This window comes from Microtus oregoni, unplaced genomic scaffold (assembly GCF_018167655.1).
Source record: "Microtus oregoni isolate MIOR12 unplaced genomic scaffold, Mior012 000121F_000, whole genome shotgun sequence".
NCBI classification, from domain to species: domain Eukaryota; kingdom Metazoa; phylum Chordata; class Mammalia; order Rodentia; family Cricetidae; genus Microtus; species Microtus oregoni.
This window is the reverse complement of record NW_024544750.1, coordinates 1,338,390-1,361,616: the sequence shown is the minus strand read 5'-3', so window position 1 is coordinate 1,361,616 and position 23,227 is coordinate 1,338,390. Positions and strand designations below refer to the sequence as shown.

Here is a 23,227-nt window from a genome sequence, read left to right as displayed (position 1 = left end):
TCTGAGTTGAACTCTGTGACTTCAAGGTGTGGTAGGACACACCTTTAATCCCAGTGCCTGGGAGGCAGAGACAGAAGGATCTCTGAGAGTTCAAGGACAGCCTGGTCTACAGAGTTATTCCAGGTCAAAGATATACAGAGAATATAAAATATAAAATAAAAGTAAAAAGAAATGAAATAGAGGTCAAAATACAGCCATACAAAAATGGAAAATACACAGAGAATCTTGATACTGTATGCTATTATGCTCTCTTTGAATTGTTTGAATGCTGAGAAAAGAGCAACAGCTGCTAAAAGATATTTGTTTATAAATGCTACTGAACTAATCCAACATAGATATTTTGAAAATGCCTTGACTTTAAAATTTGGAGCTGGTCAGAGCCACGGAGGCAGAGCGGGCGCTGTGGCAGGAGGGAAGATGGCGGACGAGGAGAGGCTGCCGCCGGGCTGGGAGAAGCGCATGAGTCGCAGCTCTGGTCGGGTATACTACTTCAATCACATCACCAATGCCAGCCAGTGGGAGCGGCCCAGTGGTGGCAGCAGTGTTGGAGGCAGTAGCAAGAATGGCCAGGGAGAACCAGCCAGGGTGCGCTGCTCGCACTTGCTGGTGAAACACAACCAGTCTCGGAGGCCCTCATCCTGGCGGCAGGAAAAGATCACCAGGAGCAAGGAGGAGGCCCTGGAACTGATTAATGGCTACATCCAGAAGATTAAGTCAGGAGAAGAAGATTTTGAATTTCTGGCCTCACAGTTCAGCGACAGCAGCTCTGCCAACGCCAAGGGAGACCTTGGTGCCTTCAGCAGAGGTCAGATGCAGAAACCGTTTGAGGATGCAGCGTTTGCTCTATGGACAGGGGAGATGAGAGGGCCAGTGTTCACAGATTCGGGCATCCATATCATCCTGCGCACAGAATGAGGGCAGGCGCCTGGCCAGCCAGCCCATGGACGCCCTTCCTGCTACTGTCACACAGTATTTATTGTTCCTGAAATGGCTGGGAGAGGGGCTCTAGATAGTAACTCTGAGCTTCCTACTTCCTGTTTGACCCCATTTGGGGTTGTCCTAGCCAGGCTTCTTCTGAAGGAATCAACTTCAGAAGGGCAGTGGGGGTATGGAAGCCCCAGGCTCAGGGGGTCAAAGGTGACCTGACACCCAGGTCTCAGAGGCAGGCAGGAGGGACTTGTTTCTTGTTAGTTTTATGCTCTGTTCCTCTGTTCAGTTGCAAAAAGCAGACGCTGCACACCTGGCGATGCCGCACCTCAGCCTCAGGTGTGATGCAGTGCCCATGCACCTCCATTAAATCTGGAACCACTGAAAATAAAATAAAATAAAATAAAATAAAATAAAATAAAATAAAATAAAATAAAATTTGGATCTAAGGATATGATACTTTGGAAAAGAGATTCTTCTTTTGTTTTCACAGAGGATGAGACCCTGTTCATTTCTTTTATTCCGATATGGTATGATGGACCACGCCCTCCTGAAGGGTTGCTGTGAACACCTTCAAAAAATTACTTCTCTTGACTGCTGATTGAGATGAATCTAGCACACAGGTTATCCCATAAAAGACCTAAATAACAGCGCCCCCATTCAGCAGAAAGCAGTTTGGAGAGAAAAAACTGAGTTTATGTTCCCAAATATGGTTTATAAATGTTCTTTTACATTTAAAGGGGGATATGATATAGGTATGAATAATTTGCATTAATATGGACTTTGCTTTAGTGATTTAAATTTAAGGTCAATTTTGTTATTGTAAATGTATTTCTGATCTTGATTAAGGTATTGTGATTGTGTAGTCCACTTAAAATGTAATGTATATAGGTTGTTAATGGATAATCATCGATAATAGTCAAGTTTGTAGTCATGTTAGTTAAGATTTTCTAGATGTACATAGATATATTTTAGATAGGGATTCATCATATCTTTCAAAGATTATAGAACATGGCATTTTAAATGTTTTAATAACTTAGGACTTTTCATGACAGTGAGACACTCTGCTCCTGGCAGCACCAATCTACTTCAAGAAGAAGATGGGCATCGAAGAGGATCCTTATGGAGTTGGATAGCTATTTGGGCAAGAAACTGCTCTTGCCTGGACTATTGCATAAACTGGACACAGAGAACCCGCAGAGAGAAAACTACTGAATCACTTGCCTAAAGGTGAGATGATATTTCGTGGTTCCTGATTCATGAAAGTGTCTGCGAGACATTCTGCAGGACACAACAGATAGTGACTGAACTGACTTTGAAATTTCCTGCTTCATGGAAATGTCTCTGGATACTATGGGCCTGTAGGCCAAATATGGACGCCCCAACGGTACAGAGAAACTTTGGGTGACTGTCAAGGCAGAGAGATGTCTCTGTCATTTCTAGAGTTTGAATGTTGCTTTTTTCTTGTTTGCTTAGGTAATATTGTATCTTTCTGGAGTCATTGATGGAGTTGAAGAATAGTTAGTTATAGTTTTCCTTAGTTATGATAAAGATTATTGTAATTTTTACTTGATAACTGTTTTGTTCTATGTAATTTTGCTATGTTAAGTTAAAGTCTTCCTTTTTTGTTTAAACAGAAAAAGGGGAAATGATGGAGGAAGGTCATTGGTGAAAAAAATAAAGAAACTGCCTTGGCCCATTTTATTGGTTAGAACATAGGTGGGCGGAGTAAACAAAACAGAATGCTGGGAGGAAGAGGAAGTGAGCTCAGAGACGCCATGCTCCCCTCTCCCGGGCAGACGCGATAGCTCTGCTCTCTGAGGCAGACGCATGAAGCTCAGACCCTGGATGGACATAGGCTAGAATCTTTCCCGGTAAGACTGATGCTACACAGATTATTAGAGATGGGTTGATCGGGATATGAGAATTAGCCTGTAAGGGCTAGAGTTAATGGGCCAAGCAGTGTTTAAAAGAATACAGTGTCCGTGTAATTATTTCGAAGCATAAGCTAGCAGGCGGCCGGTGTGCTGGGGACGCAGCCCCACCGGTCCTATTACAACACACATGCTTCCAATTTTGGTAGGAGATCTTGTCTATTTCAATTTTCCAGGTAGATCTATACATGTTTGGGGGGGGGGTTGTTCATCTTGTTACTTAGCTTCTCTAGGATGATGAACTATAGACTCAATATCCTTTGTTTATATCTAGTATCCACTTATGAGTGAGTACATACCATATTCATCTTTTTTGTATCTGGGTTACCTCACTCAAGATGGTATTTTCTAGTTCCATCTATTTGCATACAAATTTCAAGTTGTCATTGTTTTTTACTGCCGAGTAGTACTCTAATGTGTAAATGTGCCACACTTTCTTTGTTTTCCAGTTGAGGGGCATCTAGGTTATCTCCAGGATTTGGCTAAAGCAAACAATGCTGCTATGAACATAGTTGAACGAATGTTTTTGTACTATGATTGAACATCCTTTGGGTACATGCCCAAGAGTGGTTTTGTTGTCTCCTGATTCCCAATTTTCTAAGAAACCGCCATGCTGATTTCCAAAATGGTTGTTCAAGTTTGCATTCCCACCAGCAATGGATGAGTGTTCCCTTTACTCCACATTTTCTTCAGCATAAGCTATTATTACTGTTTTTGATTTTAGCCATTCTGACAGGTGTAAGATGGTGTCTCAAAGTTGTTTTGATTTGCATTACACTGATGGCTAAGGATGTTGAACATTTCCTTAAGTTTCTTTCAGCCATTTGATGTCCTTCTGTTGAGAGTTCTCTGTTTAGTTCTGTACCCCATTTTTATTTGGGTTATTTGGAATTTTGATATCTAATTTCTTGAGATTTTTTTTGTTTTGTTTTTTCGAGACAGGGTATCTCTGTGGTTTTGGAGCCTGTCCTGGAACTAGCTCTTATAGACCAGGCTGGTCTCGAACTCACAGAGATCCACCTGCCTCTGCCTCCCAAGTGCTGGGATTAAAGGCTTGCGCCACCACCACCCGGCCTTGAGATTTTTATGTAATTTGGAGATCACTTGTAACAGGAGGAGCAGGGTGCTTGTCCTCCCGGCCGCCTAGATAGCTTACACCCAAAATAATCACACAGAAACTGAATTCATTTAAAAACTACCTGGACCATTGGCTCTAGTTTCTTATTGGCTAATTCTTACATCTTAATTTAACCCATTTATATTAATCTGTGTATCAGCACATGACTGTGGCTTACCTGCAAGATTCTAACCAGCGTCCATCTCAGGCAGGAGAACTATGGTATCTGCCACTCTGCCCTTCTTTCCAGCATAGAGTTCTGTCTACTCTGCCTACCTAAGTTTTGTCCTATCAACTAGGTCAAGGCAGTTTCTTTATTCATTATCCATTGACAGCAACACACAAACAGAAGGAATTCCTACACCAAACAGTCTTTTGTCTAATGTGGGGTTGTAGCCATTATTTTAAAAGTTGTGATGTTAAAACAGAGGAAGAATGTAATAGGAATAATTCAAAAGGAGGGGGAGGTATGTTAGTTTTTTAAAAGACAACATCGTGGTATATGTTGATCAATGCCTCCACATTTATATTTAAGCCATTGAAAAAAATAGTCAGAGAACACTAGCTGATTAGAGGCAAAGAAGATTGAAGGTCAATAAAGAACCTAAAGACAGCTCTAACATGGGGAGATGAGGGCATTGTCGAGGACCAATAATGAATGCTTCAACAGTTCAGCAATGGACTAGCCATAATCAGCCTCAGGAGGGTGTGGCAATGGGAAACTGCAAGGGATACAAAGAGGTTCTTTACAGAACTGATGCTAGGCCTGTTCTTCTGACACAGAAAGACAGGAGAGGCTGCTATGAATCTCAAAAGACTCACCCTTACAGTGGGTGATTTTAAGGATTTCAGATTGAATGTTCAGGGGGGAAGTTTGTTTACTTGTTTTATTTCTGAGTGTTTGTTGTTTTGGGACAGGGTCTCACTATATAGCTCTAGCTGTCATGGAACTCACTCTGTAGATCATGCTGGCCTCAAATTCACAGAGATCCACCTGCCTCTGTCTCCTGGGTGCTGGAATTAAATGTGTTTACCACCATACCTGGCTTCAGTGTGAATCTTTATATGTGCACTAACCCTTCATTGCCACCCTGCCTTCTGGGAAATTTTGGTGTGGTCTAAAGCCTTGCCCAGTGCCATAGAACAAAATCATCCCTGCTTGATTTCTACAGCACCTCTCTGCTTGCATTAATCTGTTATCTAACTAGGCAAAGCAGAGCAGTAAGGGGACACAGTGGTTACTGCATTTCCCATTGCTCTTTAGATGTCCTTTCACACCTCGGATCACTTTTAGACCTACTTTACCCCACTTATTGTCTTCTGTTAAAATGTCTGCCTTTTCGCGCTACCATCCCACACCAATTACTTTCAGAGAATTGTTTTAAAATGCCAAGTAGTGCTTGTCCTTCTGTGACAGATCACAGGGACCTGCCTCTTCCTCCAGGCCTGGGATATTAAGCCCCATTTATCACTGTTCAATAATCTTAAGTGTTGTTAAATGCTGGAAATGTTAGTGCGATTTTGAGCTTTCCTTACATCTACTGTAAATCTCCTTTGAATCTTCTCTGTATGTGATTCAGACTCTCAAGACCAGACGCTGTCACAGGCCCTCTGTCTGCTTGTGCCTGTCAGTCTTATGTGGTTCCCGTTCAGAAGCCTACCAAAATGCCTTGGTTGTACCCTGGTGACTTGGAACAGGGTGAAGATGCCTTGAGCAGACTGCAATTAAAAACATTCCAGCTCCAGTTCCAGAAGGTGCTCTACCTGCCAGGGTATTTGCAAATAGCTTTAAGAGGTTTTTGTCAGGTTTTGCATTTTGGCATTGCATCCCGGGGTATACACCTAAGAAGGCTCTACAGCCATTTTTCCCAGGTCAGAGGGCAACACTTGCCCTGGTGGTCCAGCGGGATGGCTGCTGTTGGTGCAGTTTACAACATTCCATTAGCATGAAGGGTTGTGAAGTTACTGATGCAAAGACATTTGCTGCACCCCCATTCCTGCTGTATGAGCTGGCAGCTTGCTTCTCTTTCTGGGTCAGCTTGCCCTCTGCTGTTGTAATGTTAGGTCCATTAGAAGAACATCCCTTGTGGTCTGTTCTTGCCAGTTTGGGGTCTAGGGTTTTGTTTTTTTCGTGACACCCTCGGCTAAGCTGGTAGTTTAAAGAGGAGCTGGCACCCGAGACAGCAGCTCATGGAGCAGCACCTGCTGTCCCTTCAGAGGCAGCAGCCCTTGTTGTAGCACCAGTGACAGCAAGGGGCAGTGGAAGAGTTCTTGGACCACACAGGCTAAGGCAGAAATGATGGGGAACAGGAGGAAAGGATGCGACAAGGAACAACAGAAAGGCAGAGGAGGCAGAGCACTGATGCTGAAGAAAGACAGAAGACAGTGAGGATCCAGGGATGGAAAGGTGTGGGATCTACCTCCCTGGAAGATTTTGAGGAGTCTGGAAGGGCCAAAGGCCTTGGCATTCTAGGTCTTGCACCTGTGACAAGAACCTCTCTCAGGGGACAAGGGTCCCAAAACTGAAGACCCTAGAGCCTGGATGTTAGGATCAAGGACCTGAGCATTCTAAGGAAGAAACGTAAAACTTGGGAGTGCTCCCTACTTCTGCTCCACCCTGCTGATGGAAATCAGGGATTGTAGAGACTCAAATGTTCCACAGATACTGAGGTTTAAATCCTTGAAGAATAAGACTCCAACCAAAAATACTGGAGGTCAAAATTCTCTGGATTATTAAGCCTGGAGAAATAACCCTCCACTTCTCAGCAAATAACCTCCACCTACAGCCTTGGACGCTGGATGAGTCTGGGTCTGCCATCCACACCATAGACATTCATCAGACAGTCTCAGCACTAATTCCAGAAGCTCTCTTTCCAACCTACTCTCCACTTCCGTCCAGGTAGAGTAAAAATGACTCTTGCCGTGTGTTTTGAAAAACTTTCTCACTGCTTTCTGTCTTATCCTGGGTATTCTAGCACTTTTATTTTTCTGATTACCCTGAGAGTCATTGCTCAAACCAAGGTTTCTTTTGACAGGTTCACTGACCACACATTCTCTTCACACATTCATTTGTGGAGGACTAGCATGCTTCTATCATAGCGGAAATGTATTGAAAACAAATGTAAAGATTCCTATTTGTTTATGTCTTGTCTCTCAGAATGGTACTATTTTCTCTCTTGTATTTTGCAGTGTTCTTTTTTTATGTTCTTGTGAAGTTTGTCCCTCGGATAGAAGTTGGTTCCTTATATAAATGATGTTAAAATGTGTGATAATGCTTGAATACATATCTAATCCTGACTTATCATACATTATGAAAATATAAGAAATTAACTTGACAGCTTTTTAAAAATTACTAATTTTAAATGCATGTGAGTGTTTTGCTTTTATGCATGTGTGCATTGTGTGCAGACCTGATCTCATGTAGGCCAGAAGAGGGTGTCAGGTCCTCTGATAATAGAATTACAGCAAAAACAAAATGCTATGTAGGTGAAAGGAAGGCACCGTGTGTATCTTCGTCCCCTGAAAGAGCAGAAAGCACTCTTAACTGCGTACCCCGTTTTCTAAGTTCCTTCTTTCCTGGCCTCTAAAAGCAAAGTGTTATTGGAACTCATGTCAAACTGAGACATTTTCATGTGACCTCTAGTCCTTCCCGAGCAATACTTTTGATAAAGACGAACAGTAATGGAGTTCAAAGCTGCTTACTGCTACTTCTCTTGTGCAAACCTCCAGTGAAGTAGTAAGACTTAAGGACCCCTGAAGTTGCTAGAACATTGGCAAACGATTTTACTTCTCTTTCCTCCCCTGATTCTTTCTGAGGAACTGGAAATGTGCCCCCCCCACACATACAATCCTTGGAGTTCCAAGGATGCGCCAAATCAACACTCCTAAGGCTTGTCCATATTAAACTCATGACTTCCACTGAAGTAATCAATCGTTATGCCAATGTAGGATGACGGAAAATGAGTGACAGAGGACAGACAGTGGCAGACTGGCTGATAAGATACAATGTGAACAGAGTCTTTAGGAATTACTTCTGCACAAGACAAACAGAGATCTGAACAATTGTTCTGGGTGCAATTTAGCAAAGGTGTTGGAAAATAGAGAAAAAGAGTAATTCCACTGAAATGGAGAAAAAGTTTGTCAGAGTTGTATCAGATAGAGAATTACAGGCAAGCTTATTTGTCTTTAATATTGTGGGAATTTTGCCAGTGTTCCGAACAGTCATCCTAGAGACCTAGAATCCAAACATAATAAAAGAGAGTGTTTCAAAACATACACAGAGAGAGAGAGACAGAGACAGAGACAAAGGGACAGAGAGAGACAGAGAGAAACACAGAGACAGAGAGAAAAACACTCACACAGAGAGAGATTTATCGAAGCACACAGATACAGATAAACGCAGAGAGAGATGCACACCAGACAGGCAAACACACACAGAGAGAGAAAGAAAGTTAGGGAGAAAGACACAGAGAAAGAGAGAGACTCAGACAGACACACACACACACAGACAAAGTTAAGGATTGCCCCAATGGGGACTTTAGAAGAAAAAAGTACGAAATGTATGAAGCACAAAAGACCATGCTGTCAACTTTACACGAGCCAGAGTCTTGTTTAGAAGGGGCAACCTCAGTTAAGAAAATGCCCACACCACACTGACTTGTGGGCAAGCCTGTGGTGTGTTTTCTTGGTTGATGATTGATGTAGGATGGTCCAACTCACTGTGTCAGGTTCCACCCCTGGGCTGGTATTCCTGGGTTCTATAAGAAAACAGACTGAGGGGGCTGGAGAGATGGCTCAGAGGTTAAGAGCATTGCATGCTCTTCCAAAGGTCCTGAGTTCAATTCCCAGCAACCACATGGTGGCTCACAACCATCTGTAATGGGGTCTGGTGCCCCCTTCTGGCCTGCAGGCATAAACACAGAATATTGTATACATGATAAATAAATAAATATTTAAAAAAAAAAAAAAGAAAGAAAACAGACTGAGCAAGCCATAAGGAGAAAGCCAGTTTGCAGCATTCCCTCACGGGTCTCCTTCAGTTCCTATTTCAGGTTCCTGCTTTGAGTTCACATAGTGATGGGGTGTGACTTGAAAACTCTAAGCTGACAGTAATCCTGTCCCTCCCCAAGTCGCTCAGTCATGGTGTTTTGTCACATCAGCATAAACCTAAGGCAAAAGTCCAAACATATGTATCTACGAATGGGCTTCAAAACCAGAATAAGGGACTGGGGTTAGCAGCTAAGAACATTTGCTGATCTTTCCAAGGACCTGAGTTTGGTTCCAGCATTCACATTTGGTGGATCAAAGCTACCCACGCTTAAGCTCCAGGTGGTATGATGCCCTCTTTGGGCTTCCTCCAGTTTCCACATACTCACTCATAGGTGCACATTCACTGTCAGAGTTTCACATGTTCACATAAATAAAAAAGTATTTTCCAGAATGGAAACAAAAACCAGTGAATGTATGACTACATTGCTAGAAATTCTCAAAGCTGAAAAGTAAAGAAAGATGTTAAAACAAAAATAGGCAGGCATAACTTAAATAGGCAAGCATAGCTTCAAGAGCCTGTGATTGATTTTGTCAGACTGTTAGGAAGAGGAGAGAAAGGCTATCGTGATGCCAAATGGTATTGGACTACTGGTGGCTGAGTGATTCTAAAAGCTAGCAAATATATAGACTTATACTTTTAAGCATCTTGTAACTCCTAAGAATAGACACATCGAACCACATGAGTGGACGCAGCATAAGCAACCTGTAGAAAATTACAGCAGTGATGAAATTGGAGAAAACTAGGGGAGAAAGAAATACCTATTAGGGGAGCCTGTTTTTCCATCAGAAATCAAGGGTATCCAAAATAAATATTTTTCTAATCATAAGAAAAAAACCATCTACTATGAATACAACAAGCAGCAAAGGCAGTCTTCAGAGAAGCAAGTGTAAAAATGATACTGCCATATATGAGTACAGGTGAGGAGAGAATGCCGGCTAACAAAATTAAACTGTGCAGTTTCTGCAGACAGAGCAGAAATAACAGAGAAAGCTCGGCTCACCTAAAATGAAGAAAGGGTGACAAAAATGGACTCTATTTGGACAAAAATACAGCAGTCTCTTACTGTGAGCTCCTTTAAAATATTCTTGAGAGCTTTAATTATGAGGTTGACCACTTCCAAAGGTTTGCAAAAGACATACAATAGATTAATTTTTGATGGCATGACAGATGTTCAAAGAACAAAAATAAGGTTCATTGAATCCAAAGAACTCAATAAGTAGAAAAGAGAAATAAAATCCACAAAAAAACAGAAAATCAATTATGAAATTACACATACAAACAAAACCATGTAATTAATAGTATTAAATGTCAAATGTGTATTTCATCACTGTTAAAAATTGTGAAATGGATTGAGAAAGAAAGACTAGACTGGACTCAAGACAAAATGCATTTCACATATGACTCTATATATAGGCTATACATGAGTGCAAACATATATAATTGACAAACTTTAGTAATAACTAAAAGCAGAGATGATAATATCTGACAATATAGACAACATAGCTGAGAAAAATTTCAGATATAATGAAGGATAAGTGTGAACTAATGTAACTGTTGAACATATGGCCATTTTTGTCTGCAGTGTCAGTCTGACGGTTAAAAATTTGACAGAATACATGACAATCAGGAAGCGGTTGACATCATAATTCACCATCACTACAACACAATGAGTTAAACCAAAATAAAGCAAGGGATAAGGCACAATCAGAAGAAAACTGGTCCAACCCCCTGAAAGTCTCCTTGTAATAATTCAATGTATTTCTTCAGCAATGAATTGGGACCACACATAAAGCATGCTGTACAAAAGGAAACTTGTGACTTGGTGACCATATGTGTACCCTCTGCCCAGCACCTTTGCAAATTCCAGCCAGCCAGAAATAAAACAGGTGTTCTGGTTAGCTTTTATCACAAACTGGAGTCATTTGGGAAGAAAAAAATTCTCTTGAGGAATTGACTCCATCAGACTGTCTTATATATAGGCAAATTTGTGCTGCATTTTCTTTTTAATTTTTTAATTCTTTTCTCATACAGTTTTCTTGATTGATGTTTAATATGGGAGAGTACAGTATACTCTGGATGGTGTTACCCCTGGGTCTTGGGTTGTATGAGAAAGCAGGCTGAGCAAGCCATGCAAGTAGATAAAAAGCATTTTTCTGTGGTCTCTGCTTCAGTTCCTGCTTTCAGGTTCCTACACTGATTTCCCACCATGATGGACTGTGACCTGTTAGTCATAAACAAACAAACAAACACAAAATAATAACAAAAATATTTACCCCCAAGTTGCTTTTGGTCAATATTTCAACAACAGAAACTAAATTAGAAAAAAAGATCAAGATTTAGTATAAACCAGAATAAGTTAAATCAATTATATACACTTCTATAACATGCATTGTTAATAACTAGCTTGGTTCCTTTTCCACTGTGAATCCCTTCACACACTCCCTAAATCCACTTCTCTGTTTTTATTCAGAAAGGGGCAGGTCTCCCATGGATATCAACAAAACATGATGTGTAATGTTGTGGTAAGACTAAGCACCTCCCCTAGTATTAAGGCTGGGCAAGGTGACCCAGTATGAGGAATAGGTTCCCAAGAGCCAGTCAAGGCATTAGAGACATCCCCTGCTCCTATCATTAGGAGTTCCACAAACAGACCACGCTACACAACTGTCACATATATGTAACAGGACTTAGGTCATTCCCATGCAGACTTCCTGGTTGTTGGTTCAGTATCTGTGAGCCCCTATGAGCCCAGGTTGGTTGACTCTGTGAGTTTTCTTGTGATGTCATCGGCCTTTCTGGCTCTTACAATCCTTCCTCCCTCTCTTCAGCAGGATTCCCTGAGCTAGGTCTAATGTTTGGCTGTGGGTCTCTGCATCTGTTTCCATCAGTTACTGAATGAAAGCTCTCTGATGACAATTGGAGAAGTCACCCATCTGATCACAAGAGAAGACAAGTTCAGGCTATGTGTCTAGTATTGCTAGGAGTCTTAGTTGCAGTCATCCTTGCAGGTTTCTGGGAGTTTTCCTTGCATCGGGTTTCTATTTGACTCTGAAATGCCTCCCCATTTCCAGTCATCTCTTTCAGTACTCTCCCTCTCCACCCATCTACCCCCAACCCAATCCCTCAACTTCCCATCCCCACCTACCCCCAGGAGATCTCTTCTATTTCCCCTTCCCAGGGAGGGAGATCTATGTGTGTCGTCCTCCCCCCTACCCCAGGCCCTCCTTGTTACCTAACCTCTCTGAGTCTGTGGATTGTAACATGGTTATTCTTTACTTTATAGCTAATATCCACTTATGCATGAGTATATATCATGTTTATCTTTCTGGATAAATGGACCACATTTTCTTTATCCATTCTTTAATTGAGGGTCATCTAGGTTGTTTCCAGGTTCTGGCTATTACAAATAATGCTGCTATAAGCATAGTTGAGCAAATGTTCTTGTGGTATGAGTGAGTGTCCTATGAATATATGCCCAAGAGTGATATTGCTGGGTTTTGAGGTAGATTGATTCCTAATTTTCTGAGAAAATGTCATATTGATATCCAAAGTGGTTGTACAAGTTTTCATTTCCAGAAATAGAATATTATTCCCCTTATTCCACATCCTCTCCAGCATAAGCTGTCATTTGTGCTTTTGATCTTAGTCATTCTGACAGGTGTAAGATGAATCTCAAAGTACTTTTGATTTGCATTTTCCTGAGAGTTAAGGATGTTAAACAATCCTTTAAGCATCTTTTGGCCATTTGACATTCTTCTCTTGAGAATTCTGTTTAGAACAGTACCCAACTTTTAAATTTGATTTTTTTTTCTTTTTAAAAATTTTTTTGAAATTTTTTTAATTATTTAATTAAAAATTTCCACCTCCTCCCATTTCCCTCCTGTTCCCTCCATCCTCCTTCCCTTCCCTCTCCAGTCCAAAGAGCAGTCAGGGTTCCCTGCCCTGTGGGAAGTCCAAGGTCTTCCCCCCTCCATCCAAGACTAGGAAGGTAAGCATCCAAACAGACTAGGCTCCCACAAAGTCATTACATGTAGTAGGATCAAAACCCAGTGCCATTATCCTTGGCTTCCCAGTCAGCCATCCTTGTCAGCCACATTCAGGGAGTCCGTTTTGATCACATGCTCCATCATCCAGCTGGCCTTGGTAAGCTCCCATTAGATCATCTCCACCATCTCAGTGAGTAGGCGCACCCCTCGCAGTCCTAACTTCCTTGCTCATGTTCTCCCTCCTTCTGCTCCTCATTTGGACCTTAGGAGCTCAGTCCAGTGCTCCAATGTGGGTCTCTGTCTCTAGCTTCATCCATCACCAGATGAATTTTCTATGGTGATATGCAAGATATTCATCAGTATGGCTATAGGATAGGGCCATTTCAGGCTCCCTCTCCTCAGATGCCCAAGGATCTTCCTGGGGACATCTCCATGGACACCTGGGAATACCTCTAGAGTCAAGTCTCTAGCCGACCCTAAAGTGGCTCCCTTAATTAAGATATATACTTCCCTACTCCCATATCCACCCTGCCTCCATCCCAACCGTCCCATTCCCCCAAGCTCTCCCCATCCTCCCCTTCTCACTTTTTTCTCCCCATTTTCCCTTACCCCCACCCCATCCCCACCCCAAGTTTCCAATTTTTGCCTGGCAATCTTGTCTCCTTCCAATATCAAGAGGCTAACTATATGTTTTTCTTTGGGATCACCTTCTTATTTAACTTCTCTAGGATCTCATATTATAGGCTCAATGTCCCTTATTTACGGCTAGAATCCATTTATGAGTGAGTACATACCATATTCCTTTTTTGGGGTCTGGGTTACCTCACTCAGTATAGTGTTTTCTATTTCCATCCATTTGCATGCAAAATTCAAGATGTCATTGTTTTTTACCGCTGAGTAGTACTCTAATGCGTACATATTCCACACTTTCTTTATCCATTCTTCCGTTGAGGGCCATCTAGGTTGTTTCCAGGTTCTGGCTATTACAAAGAATGCTGCTATGAACATCATTGAACAAATGCTTTTGTAGTATGATAGAGCATCTCTTGGGTATATTCCCAAGAGTGGTATTGCTGGATCCTGGGGTAGGTTGATCCCGAATTTCCTGAGAAACCCCCCCCCACATTGTTTTTATTAAGTTATATATTTTTCTCTGCTCCCCTCCCTTCTCTCCCCTCCCATTCTACCTTCTCTCATCATCCCCATGCTCCCAATTTCCTCATGAGATCTTACCTTTTTCTTCTTCCCATGTATATTAGATCCATGTATTAGGTCCTCATTGTTGGGGTTCTCTGGGATTGTGAATTGAAGGCTGGTTTCTCCTTGTTTTATGTCTAAAAGACATTTATGACTGAGTACATATAATATTTGTCTTTCTGGGTCTGGGTTATATCACTCGATACGATAAGCTCTAGCTCCATCCATTTGCCTGCAAATTTCAAGATGTCATTTTTTTCTGCTGTGTAGTACTCCATTGTGTAAATGTACCATATTTTCCTTATCCATTCTTTGGTCGAGGAGCATTTAGGTTGTTTCCAGGTTCTGGCTATGACAAACAAAGCTGCTGTGAACATAAGTGAGCACATGTCCTTGTGGTACAATTGAGTAGCCTTTGGATATATACCCAAAAGTGGCATTGCAGGATCTTGAGGAAGGTTGTCTCCTAATTTTCTGAGAAATCATCATGCTGATACCCAAAGGAGCAGTACCAGTTTGCACTTCCACCAGCAATAGAGGAGTGTTCCCTTTACCCCACATGCGCCCCAGTATAAGTTGTCACCAATGTTTTGATCTTGGCCACTGTGACAGGTATAAGGGAGTCTCAGAGTTATTTTGATTTGCATTCTTCTGATGCCTAAAGATGTTGAGCTTTTCCTTAAGTGTCATTCAACCATTTTAGATTCCTCTGTTGAGAGTTCTCTGTTTTGATCTGTACCACACTATGTACTGGATTATTTGTTTTTTTTTTTTGATGACCAATTTCTTGAATTCTTTGTATATTTTGGAGATAAGCTCTCTGATGTGGGGTTGGTGAAGATCTTTCCCATTCTGTAGGCTGTCATTTATGTCTTGACTGTGTCCTCTGCTTTACAGAAGCTTTTCAGGTGATATTCAAGATAGTTATCCGTCTGACTATGGGAAAAGGCCAGTTCAGGCACCCTCTCCTCCACTGCCCAGGGTCCTAGCTGGGGATATCCCTGTGGACAATTGGGACCCCCTCTAGAGTCAAGCCTCTTGCCAACCCTACAATGCCTCCCTTAATTAAGATATCTTCTTCCCTGCTCCCATATCTGTCCTTCCTCCATCTCAACCATCCCATTCTCCCAAGCTCTCCCCAACCCTCCCCTTCTCCCTTCTCTCTCCTCCTCTTACCTTCCTCCGACCCCAATCACACCCATGCTCGAAAATTTTGCCTGGCAATCCTGTCTGCTCCCAATTTCCAGGAAGATTTATATATGTTTTTCTTTGGGCTCACCTTATTACTTAGGTTCTCTAGAATCACGAATTATAGGCTCAATCAATGTTCTTTGTTTAAGGCTAGAATCCACTAATGAGTGAGTACATACCATATTCATCTTTTTGGGTCTGGGATACCTCACTCAGGATAGTGTTTTCTACTTCCATTCATTTGCATGCAAAATTCAAGATGTCATTGTTTTTTACCACTGAGTAGTACTCTCATGTGTACATATTCCACACGTTCTTGATCCATTCTTCCATTGAGTGGCATTCTTTGTCCGGCAACAGATGGAGATAGAGACAGAGACCCACATGGGAGTACTGGACTGAGCTCCCAAGGTACAGTTGAAGAGCAGAAGGAGGGAGAATATGTCCAAGGAGGTCAGGACCACGAGGTATTGATCCACCCACTGAGACAGTGTGCCTGAACTAATGGGAGGTAACCAAAGCCAGCTGGACTGGGACTAAATGACCATGATCAAACTGAACCTTCTGAATGTGGCTGACAGTTGGGGCAGACTGAAAAGCGAATATAATGGCACTGGGATTTGTCTCTACTGCATGTACTCGCTTTTTGGAATCCTAGTCTATTTGGATGCATACCTTCCTAAGCCTGGATGGGGTAGGGATGACCTTGGACTTCCCACAGGGCAGGGTACCCTGCCCTCTCTCAGGACTGGAAGGGTATGGGGAGGTTGAGTGGGGGAGCTGAAGGGAAATGGAAGGAGGTGAGGAAGTAGAAATTTTGATTCCTATTATTTATAAAGTAATAAAAAATTATAAGAGAAAAATAAAAACCTTACAGATGAAATACTTTATTTATTAATGAATTTATATATTCTGACTACATAGAAGCTTATTGAGACAGACTTTGGGCACGGTCAGTCTCATGCACTGTGTTGGTGTGGGTCAATATGGTGTCTAACTTATAGGATTCCTGCTGTTTTTCCTAAAATAGGTTCTTTGCTTCTTGTATGTATAATACTGGATCTGAAAATTCTGATTCTGTTCTGTTTTTCAGAATGTGGCAGTGCTACCATTACTGAAATGAATGATTTCTTTTTGCTGAAGAACAATCATTGATACTCGAGTGATAGAATATTAGTGCTATAGATGGGCTTTAGTCATGAATGTGGGGGACTTAGAGGAAATGCTTAGAGTGGACTACCGTGTATGCTGCATGAATTTTTCAGTAACTGGTAATTTTGGTTTTTTCCCTAGTATTTTGGATTTTTTTCCTAACTAATACACGAATTCAGAACTTTGATTCTGAGTTCAGCAGTATTTTATAGTGCCAAGCAGCAACGTTGAAGCTTACATGAAGCTTTTTTTTATTGCGAAAAGAAGAAAAAAAAACATAAACAAAAAACAAGTTTCCACCTCCTCCCAGCCTCCCATTTCCTTTCCCCTCCTCCCACCCTTCTCCCCCTCCTCCTACCCTTCTCCCCCTCCTCCCACCTTTCTCCCCCTCCTCCCACCCTTCTCCCCCTCCTCACACCCTTCTCCCCCTCCCCCCACTCCTCTCCCCCTCCCTCTCCAGTCCACAGAGCAGTCCGGGTTCCCTGCCCTGTGGTAAGTCCTAGGACCTCCCCCCTCCGTCCATATCTAGGAAGGTGAACATCCAAACTGACTAGGCTCCCACAAAGCCAGCACATTAAGTAGGATCAAAACGCCCTGCCATTGTCCTTGGTGTCTCATCAGCCCTCATTGTTCGCCATGTTCAGAGAGTCCGGTTTTATCCCATGCTTTTTCGGTCACAGTCCAGCTGGCCTTGGTGAGCTCCCCGTAGATCAGCTCCACTGTCTCAGTGGGTGGATGCACGCCTCGTGGTCCCGAATTCTTTGCTCATGTTCTCCCTCCTTCTGCTCCTCCTTGGGACCTTGGGAGCTCAGTCCAGTGCTCCTGTGTGGGTCTCTGTCTCTATCTCTATCCATCACCAGATGAAGATTCTATGATGATATGCAAGATATTCGTCAGTATTGCTCTAGGATAGGGTCATTTCAGGTTCCCAATCCTCAGCTGCCCAAGGAACTAACTGGGAACCTCATCTTGGGCACTAGGGAGCCCCTCTAGGGTCAAGTCTCTTGCCCACCCTAAAGTGGCTCCCTTAACTAAGAATTGTGGTTCCGTGCTCCCCTATCCACCTTTCCTTTATCCCAATTATCGTGTTTCCCAGGTCCCCCCTCCTTCCCTTCTACCTTTTCTCTCCCCATCTCCCCTTACCCCCATCCCACCCCACCCCCAAGATCCCATTTTCTCCCCGGAAATTTGGTCTACTTCCCTTAGCCAAGAGGACAACTATATGATTTTCCTTGGGTTCACCTTCTTACTTAGCTTCTTTAGGTTCACCTATTGTAGACTCCGTGGTCCTTATTTATGGCTAGAAACCAATTATGAGTGAGTACATCCCATATTCATCTTTTTGGGTCTGGGACACCTCACTCAGGATAGTGTTTTCTATTTCCATCCATTTGCATGCAAAATTCGAGAAGTCATTGTTTTTTACCGCAGCGTAGTACTCTAGCGTGTATATATTCCATACTTTCTTCATCCATTCTTCCATTGAAGGGCATCTAGGTTGTTTCCAGGTTCTGGCTATTACAAATAATACTGCTATGAACATAGTTGAACAAATGCTTTTGTCATTTGATAGAGCATCTCTTGGGTATATTCCCAAGAGTGGTATTGCTGGGTCCAGGGGTAAGTTGATCCCGAATTTCCTGAGAAACCTAAACACTGACTTCCACAGTGGTTGCACAAGATTGCATTCCCACCAGCAATGGATGAGGGTACCCGTTCCTCCACAGCCTCTCCAGCAAAGGTTATCCTTGGTGTTTTTCACTTTAGCCATTCTGACAGGTGTAAGATGATATCTCAAAGTTGTTTTGATTTGCATTTCCCTGATTGCTAAGGAAGTTGAGCACGACCTTAAGTGTCTTTTGGCCATTTGAACTTCTTCTGTTGAGAATTCTCTGTTCAGTTCAGTGCCCCATTTTTTAATTGGGTTAATTAGTATTTTAAAGTCTAGTTTCTTGAGTTCTCTATATATTTTGGAGATCAGACCTTTGTCTGTTGCGGGGTTGGTGAAGATCTTCTCCCAGTCAGTAGGTTGCCTTTGTGTCTTAGTGACCATGTCCTTTGCTTTACAGAAGCTTCTCAGTTTAAGTAGGTCCCATTTATTCAATGTTGCCCTTAATGTCTGTGCTTCTGGGGTTATACATAGGAAGCGATCTCCTGTGCCCATCTGTTGTAGGGTATTTCCCACTTTCTCTTCTATCAGGTTCAGTGTGTTCGGGCTGATATTGAGGTCTTTAATCCATTTGGACTTGAGTTTTGTGCACGGTGAGAGATATGGGTCTATTTTCATTCTTCTACAGGTTGACATCCAGTTGTGCCAGCACCATTTGTTGAAGATGCTTTCTTTCTTCCATTGTATACTTTTAGCTCCTTTATCGAAAATGAGGTGTTCATAGGTTTGTGGGATAAAATCCGGGTCTTCTATACAATTCCTTTGGTCGACTTCTCTGTTTTTATGCCAGTACCACACTGTTTTCATTACTGTAGCTCTGTAATAGAGTTTGAAGTCAGGGATGGTAATGCCTCCAGAAGATCCTTTATTGTATAGGATTGTTTTGGCTATCCTGGGTTTTTTGTTTTTCCATATAAAGTTGATTATTGTCTTCTCCAGATCTGTGAAGAATTTTGATGGGATCTTGATGGGGATTGCATTGAATCTATAAATTGCCTTTGGTAGAATTGCCATTTTTACTATGTTGATCCTCCCAATCCAAGAGCAAGGGAGGTCCATCCATTTTTTGATATCCCTTCAATTTCTTTCTTCAATGCCTTAAAGTTCTTGTCAAATAGATCTTTCACTTCCTTGGTTAGATTTACCCCAAGATATTTTGTGCTGTTTGTGGCTATCATGAATGGTGAAGCTTCTCTGATTTCCCTCTCTGCTTCCATATCCTTTGTGTATAAGAGGGCGACTGATTTTTTGGAGTTGATCTTGTATCCTGCCACATTACTAAAGCTGTTTATCAGCTGTATAAGTTCTTTGGTGGAGTTTTGGGGGTCGCTTATGTACACTATCATATCATCTGCAAATAACGAAAGTTTAACTTCTTCCTTTCCAATTCGAATCCCCTTGATCCCATTATGTTGTCTTATTGCTATTGCTAGAACTTCAAGCACTATATTGAAGAGGTATGGCGAGAGTGGACAGCCTTGCCGTGTTCCTGAGTTAAGTGGGATGGCTTTGAGTTTCTCTCCGTTTAATTTGATGTTAGCTGTCGGCTTGCTGTATATAGCTTTTATTATATTTAGGTATGACCCTTGTATCCCTAATCTCTCCAAAACTTTTAACATAAATGGATGTTGAATTTTGTCAAATGCTTTTTCAGCATCTAATGAAATGATCATATGGTTTTTTTCTTTCAGTTTATTTATATGCTGGATTACATTGATAGATTTTCGTATGTTGAACCAGCCCTGCATCTGAGGAATGAAGCCTACTTGATCATAATGGATAATTTTTCGGATGTGTTCTTGGATTCGATTTGCCAGTATTTTGTTGAGGATTTTTGCGTCGATATTCATGAGTGAGATTGGCCTGTAGTTCTCTTTCCTGGTTGAATCTTTGAGTGGTTTTGGTACCAGAGTAATTGTGGCTTCATAAAAGGAGTTTGGTAATGACCCTTCTGTTTCTATTTTGTGGAATACATTAAGGAGTATAGGTATTAGGTCTTCTTGGAAGTTCTGGTAGAATTCTGCATTGAAACCATCTGGTCCTGGGCTTTTTTTGGTAGGGAGGTTTTTGATAACAGCTTCTAATTCTTCGCGACTTACAGGTCTGTTTAGATTGTTCACCTGGTCCTGGTTTAGTTTTGGTAAATGGTATTTATCTAAAAAAGCGTCCATTTCTTTTACATATTCCAGTTTTGTGGCATACAGGCTTTTGTAGTAAGATCTAATGACTCTCTGAATTTCCTCTGTGTCTGTGGTTATGTCCCCCTTTTCATTTCTGATCTTATTAATTTGCAAATTCTCTCTCTGCCGTTTGATTAGTTTGGATAGGGGTTTATCAATCTTGTTGATTTTCTCCAGGAACCAGCTTTTTGTTTCATTGATTCTTTGGATTGTTTTCTGTGTTTCTATTTTGTTGATTTCAGCCCTCAATTTGATTATTTCCAGTCTTCTACTCCTCCTAGGTGAGTCTGCTTCTTTTTTTTCTAGAGCTTTCAAGTGGGCTGTTAAGTCTCCAATATGTGCTTTCTCTGTTTTCTTTAGGTGGGCACTTAGTGCTATGAACTTTCCTCTCAGGACTGCTTTCATAGTGTCCCATAAGTTCGAGTATGTGGTTTCTTTATTTTCATTGAATTCAAGGAAGACTTTAATTTCTTTCTTTATTTCTTCCTTAATCCAGGTATGGTTCAGTAGTTGACTGTTCAGTTTCCATGAGTTTGTAGGCTTTCTGGGGGTAGCATTGTTGTTGAATTCTAACTTTAATCCATGGTGATCTGATAAGACACAGGTGGTTACTAATATTTTTTTGTAACTGTGTAAGTTAGCTTTGTTACCAAGTATGTGGTCAATTTTCGAGAAGGTTCCATGAGCTGCAGAGAAGAAGGTATATTCTTTCCTCTTTGGGTGGAATGATCTATAGATGTCTGTTAAGTCCATTTGCTTCATTACCTCCATTAATTCTCTAATTTCTCTGTTAGGTTTCTGTCTGATTGACCTGTCCATTGGTGAGAGAGGAGTGTTGAAGTCTCCTACTATTAGTGTGTGCGGTTTGATGGCTGCCTTGAGTTTTAATAATGTTTCTTTTACGTATGTGGGTGCTTTTATATTAGGGGCATAGATATTCAGGATTGAGACTTTTTCCTGATGAATTGTTCCTGTTATGAGTATAAAATGTCCCTCTCCATCTCTTCTGATTGATTTAAGTTTGAAGTCAACTTTGTTAGAAATTAGTATGGCCACACCTGCTTGTTTCTTAGGTCCATTTGCTTGATAAGCCTTTTCCCAGCCCTTTACTCTGAGTAGGTGCCTGTCTTTGTGGTTGAGGTGTGTTTCTTGTAGACAGCAGAATGTTGGATCCTGTTTTCTTATCCAATCTCTTAGCCTGTGCCTTTTTATAGGTGAGTTGAGCCCATTGATATTAAGTGATATTAATGACCAGTGGTTGTTAACTCCGGTCACTTTTTTAGTAGTAGGGTTTGTGTGTTTTCCTTCTTTGATTTGCGCTGGTGAAGAGTCTCTAGATGTCTGAGTTATTGTGGTCATTGTTGGACTCCTTGGTTAGTGATTTTCCTTCTATTATTTTCTGTAAGGCTGGATTTGTGGCTACGTATTGTTTAAATTTGTTTTTATCCTGGAAAATTTTGTTTTCTCCATTTATAGTGAATGAAAGTTTGGCTGGATATAGTAGTCTGGGCTTGCATCCATGGTCTCTTAGTTTTTGGAGAACATCTATCCAGGACCTTCTGGCTTTCATGGTTTCCATAGAGAAGTCAGGTGTAAGTCTGATAGGTTTACCTTTATAAGTAACTTGGCCTTTTTCCTTTGCGGCTCTTAATATTCTTTCTTTATTCTGTATATTTTGTGTTTTGATTATTATATGGCGAGGGGATGTTTTCTTTTGATCCAGCCTATTTGGTGTTCTGTATGCTTCTTGAACCTTCATAGGTACATCTGTCTTCAGGTTGGGAAAGTTTTCTTCTATAATTTTATTAAGTATATTTTCTGTACCGTTGAGCTGCACTTCTTCTCCTTCTTCTACTCCTATTATTCTTAGGTTTGGTCTTTTTATTGTGTCCCATATTTCCTGAATGTTTTGTGATGAGAGTTTGTTGGACTTGCTGTTTTCTTTGATCAGAGTGTTTATTTTCTCTATGTTATCCTCAGAATCTGAGATTCTTTCTTCTATCTCTTGTATTCTGCTGGTTATACTTGATTCTGTAGTCTCTATTCGTTTACCTAGATTTTCCATGTCCAGCCGGCCCTCTGTTTGTGTTTTCTTCTTTGCCTCCATTTCAGTTTTCAAGTCATGAACTGTTTCCTTTATCTGCTTGATTGTTTTTCCTTGGTTTCCTAGGGTATCATTCACTGATTTACTCAATTCCTCGAACTTTCTATTATACTTCTCATCCATTTCTATAAGGGCGTTTTTTATATGCTGTTTAAGGGTGTCAATCACTTTCATGAAGTCAGTTTTTTCTACTTCTTCTTGATTAAGGTGTTCATGTCCTCCTGTTGTGGGGTCACTGGCTTCTGGTGGTTTCGTGTTGTTTTTCAGATTGTTGTGAGAATTCCTGCATTGGCGTCTGCCCATCTCTTCCTCCCAATACTCCCCTTTGGATCTTCTTTTACAGGATCAGGTCTTCTTGCCCACTGATGTACCTTCCCAGTGATGTCACTCCCCAGAGATGTTTCTCCACAATGATGTTTCACTCGGTGCCCAGATCGAAACTCCGCGCTGCTTGGTTAGCTCGCGAACAAAGGGCCCACCCTGCTCGCTGCGGGCAGGCTATGGGAACAAAGGAGCTACCGGCCACCCCTTTGTCCTCCACCGGCCACCCCTTTGTCCTCCCGGTTCGGGTTCGGTCCCAGCGTCCTAGCAGGCTGGGCAGGGAGGCGCTATGCCGCAAAGGAGGGAGGGAGGGAGGGAGACAGGGGGTGTGGGGATCTGGATGTAAGCTGAATGGGATAGGAAGAGACTACATGAAGCTTTTATTTGGACTGCAAGAGG

The 23,227-nt window shown here is 41.7% G+C and overlaps 1 protein-coding gene across 1 annotated transcript; it reads left to right on the top strand.

The window, feature by feature from the left end:
* The first annotated feature begins 417 nt into the window (after window positions 1-417).
* LOC121444327 (peptidyl-prolyl cis-trans isomerase NIMA-interacting 1-like) lies at window positions 418-1,309 on the top strand. The gene has a single exon (XM_041646145.1). The coding sequence runs from the start codon at window positions 418-420 to the stop codon at window positions 913-915; it is 498 nt and encodes a 165-aa protein (XP_041502079.1). The 3' UTR covers window positions 916-1,309.
* Window positions 1,310-23,227: the final 21,918 nt, after the last annotated feature.

Coding starts and splice junctions, on each gene's coding strand:
- LOC121444327 (XM_041646145.1), top strand. CDS start 418: ATGGCGGACGAGGAGAGGCTGCCGCCGGGCTGGGAGAAGCGCATGAGT.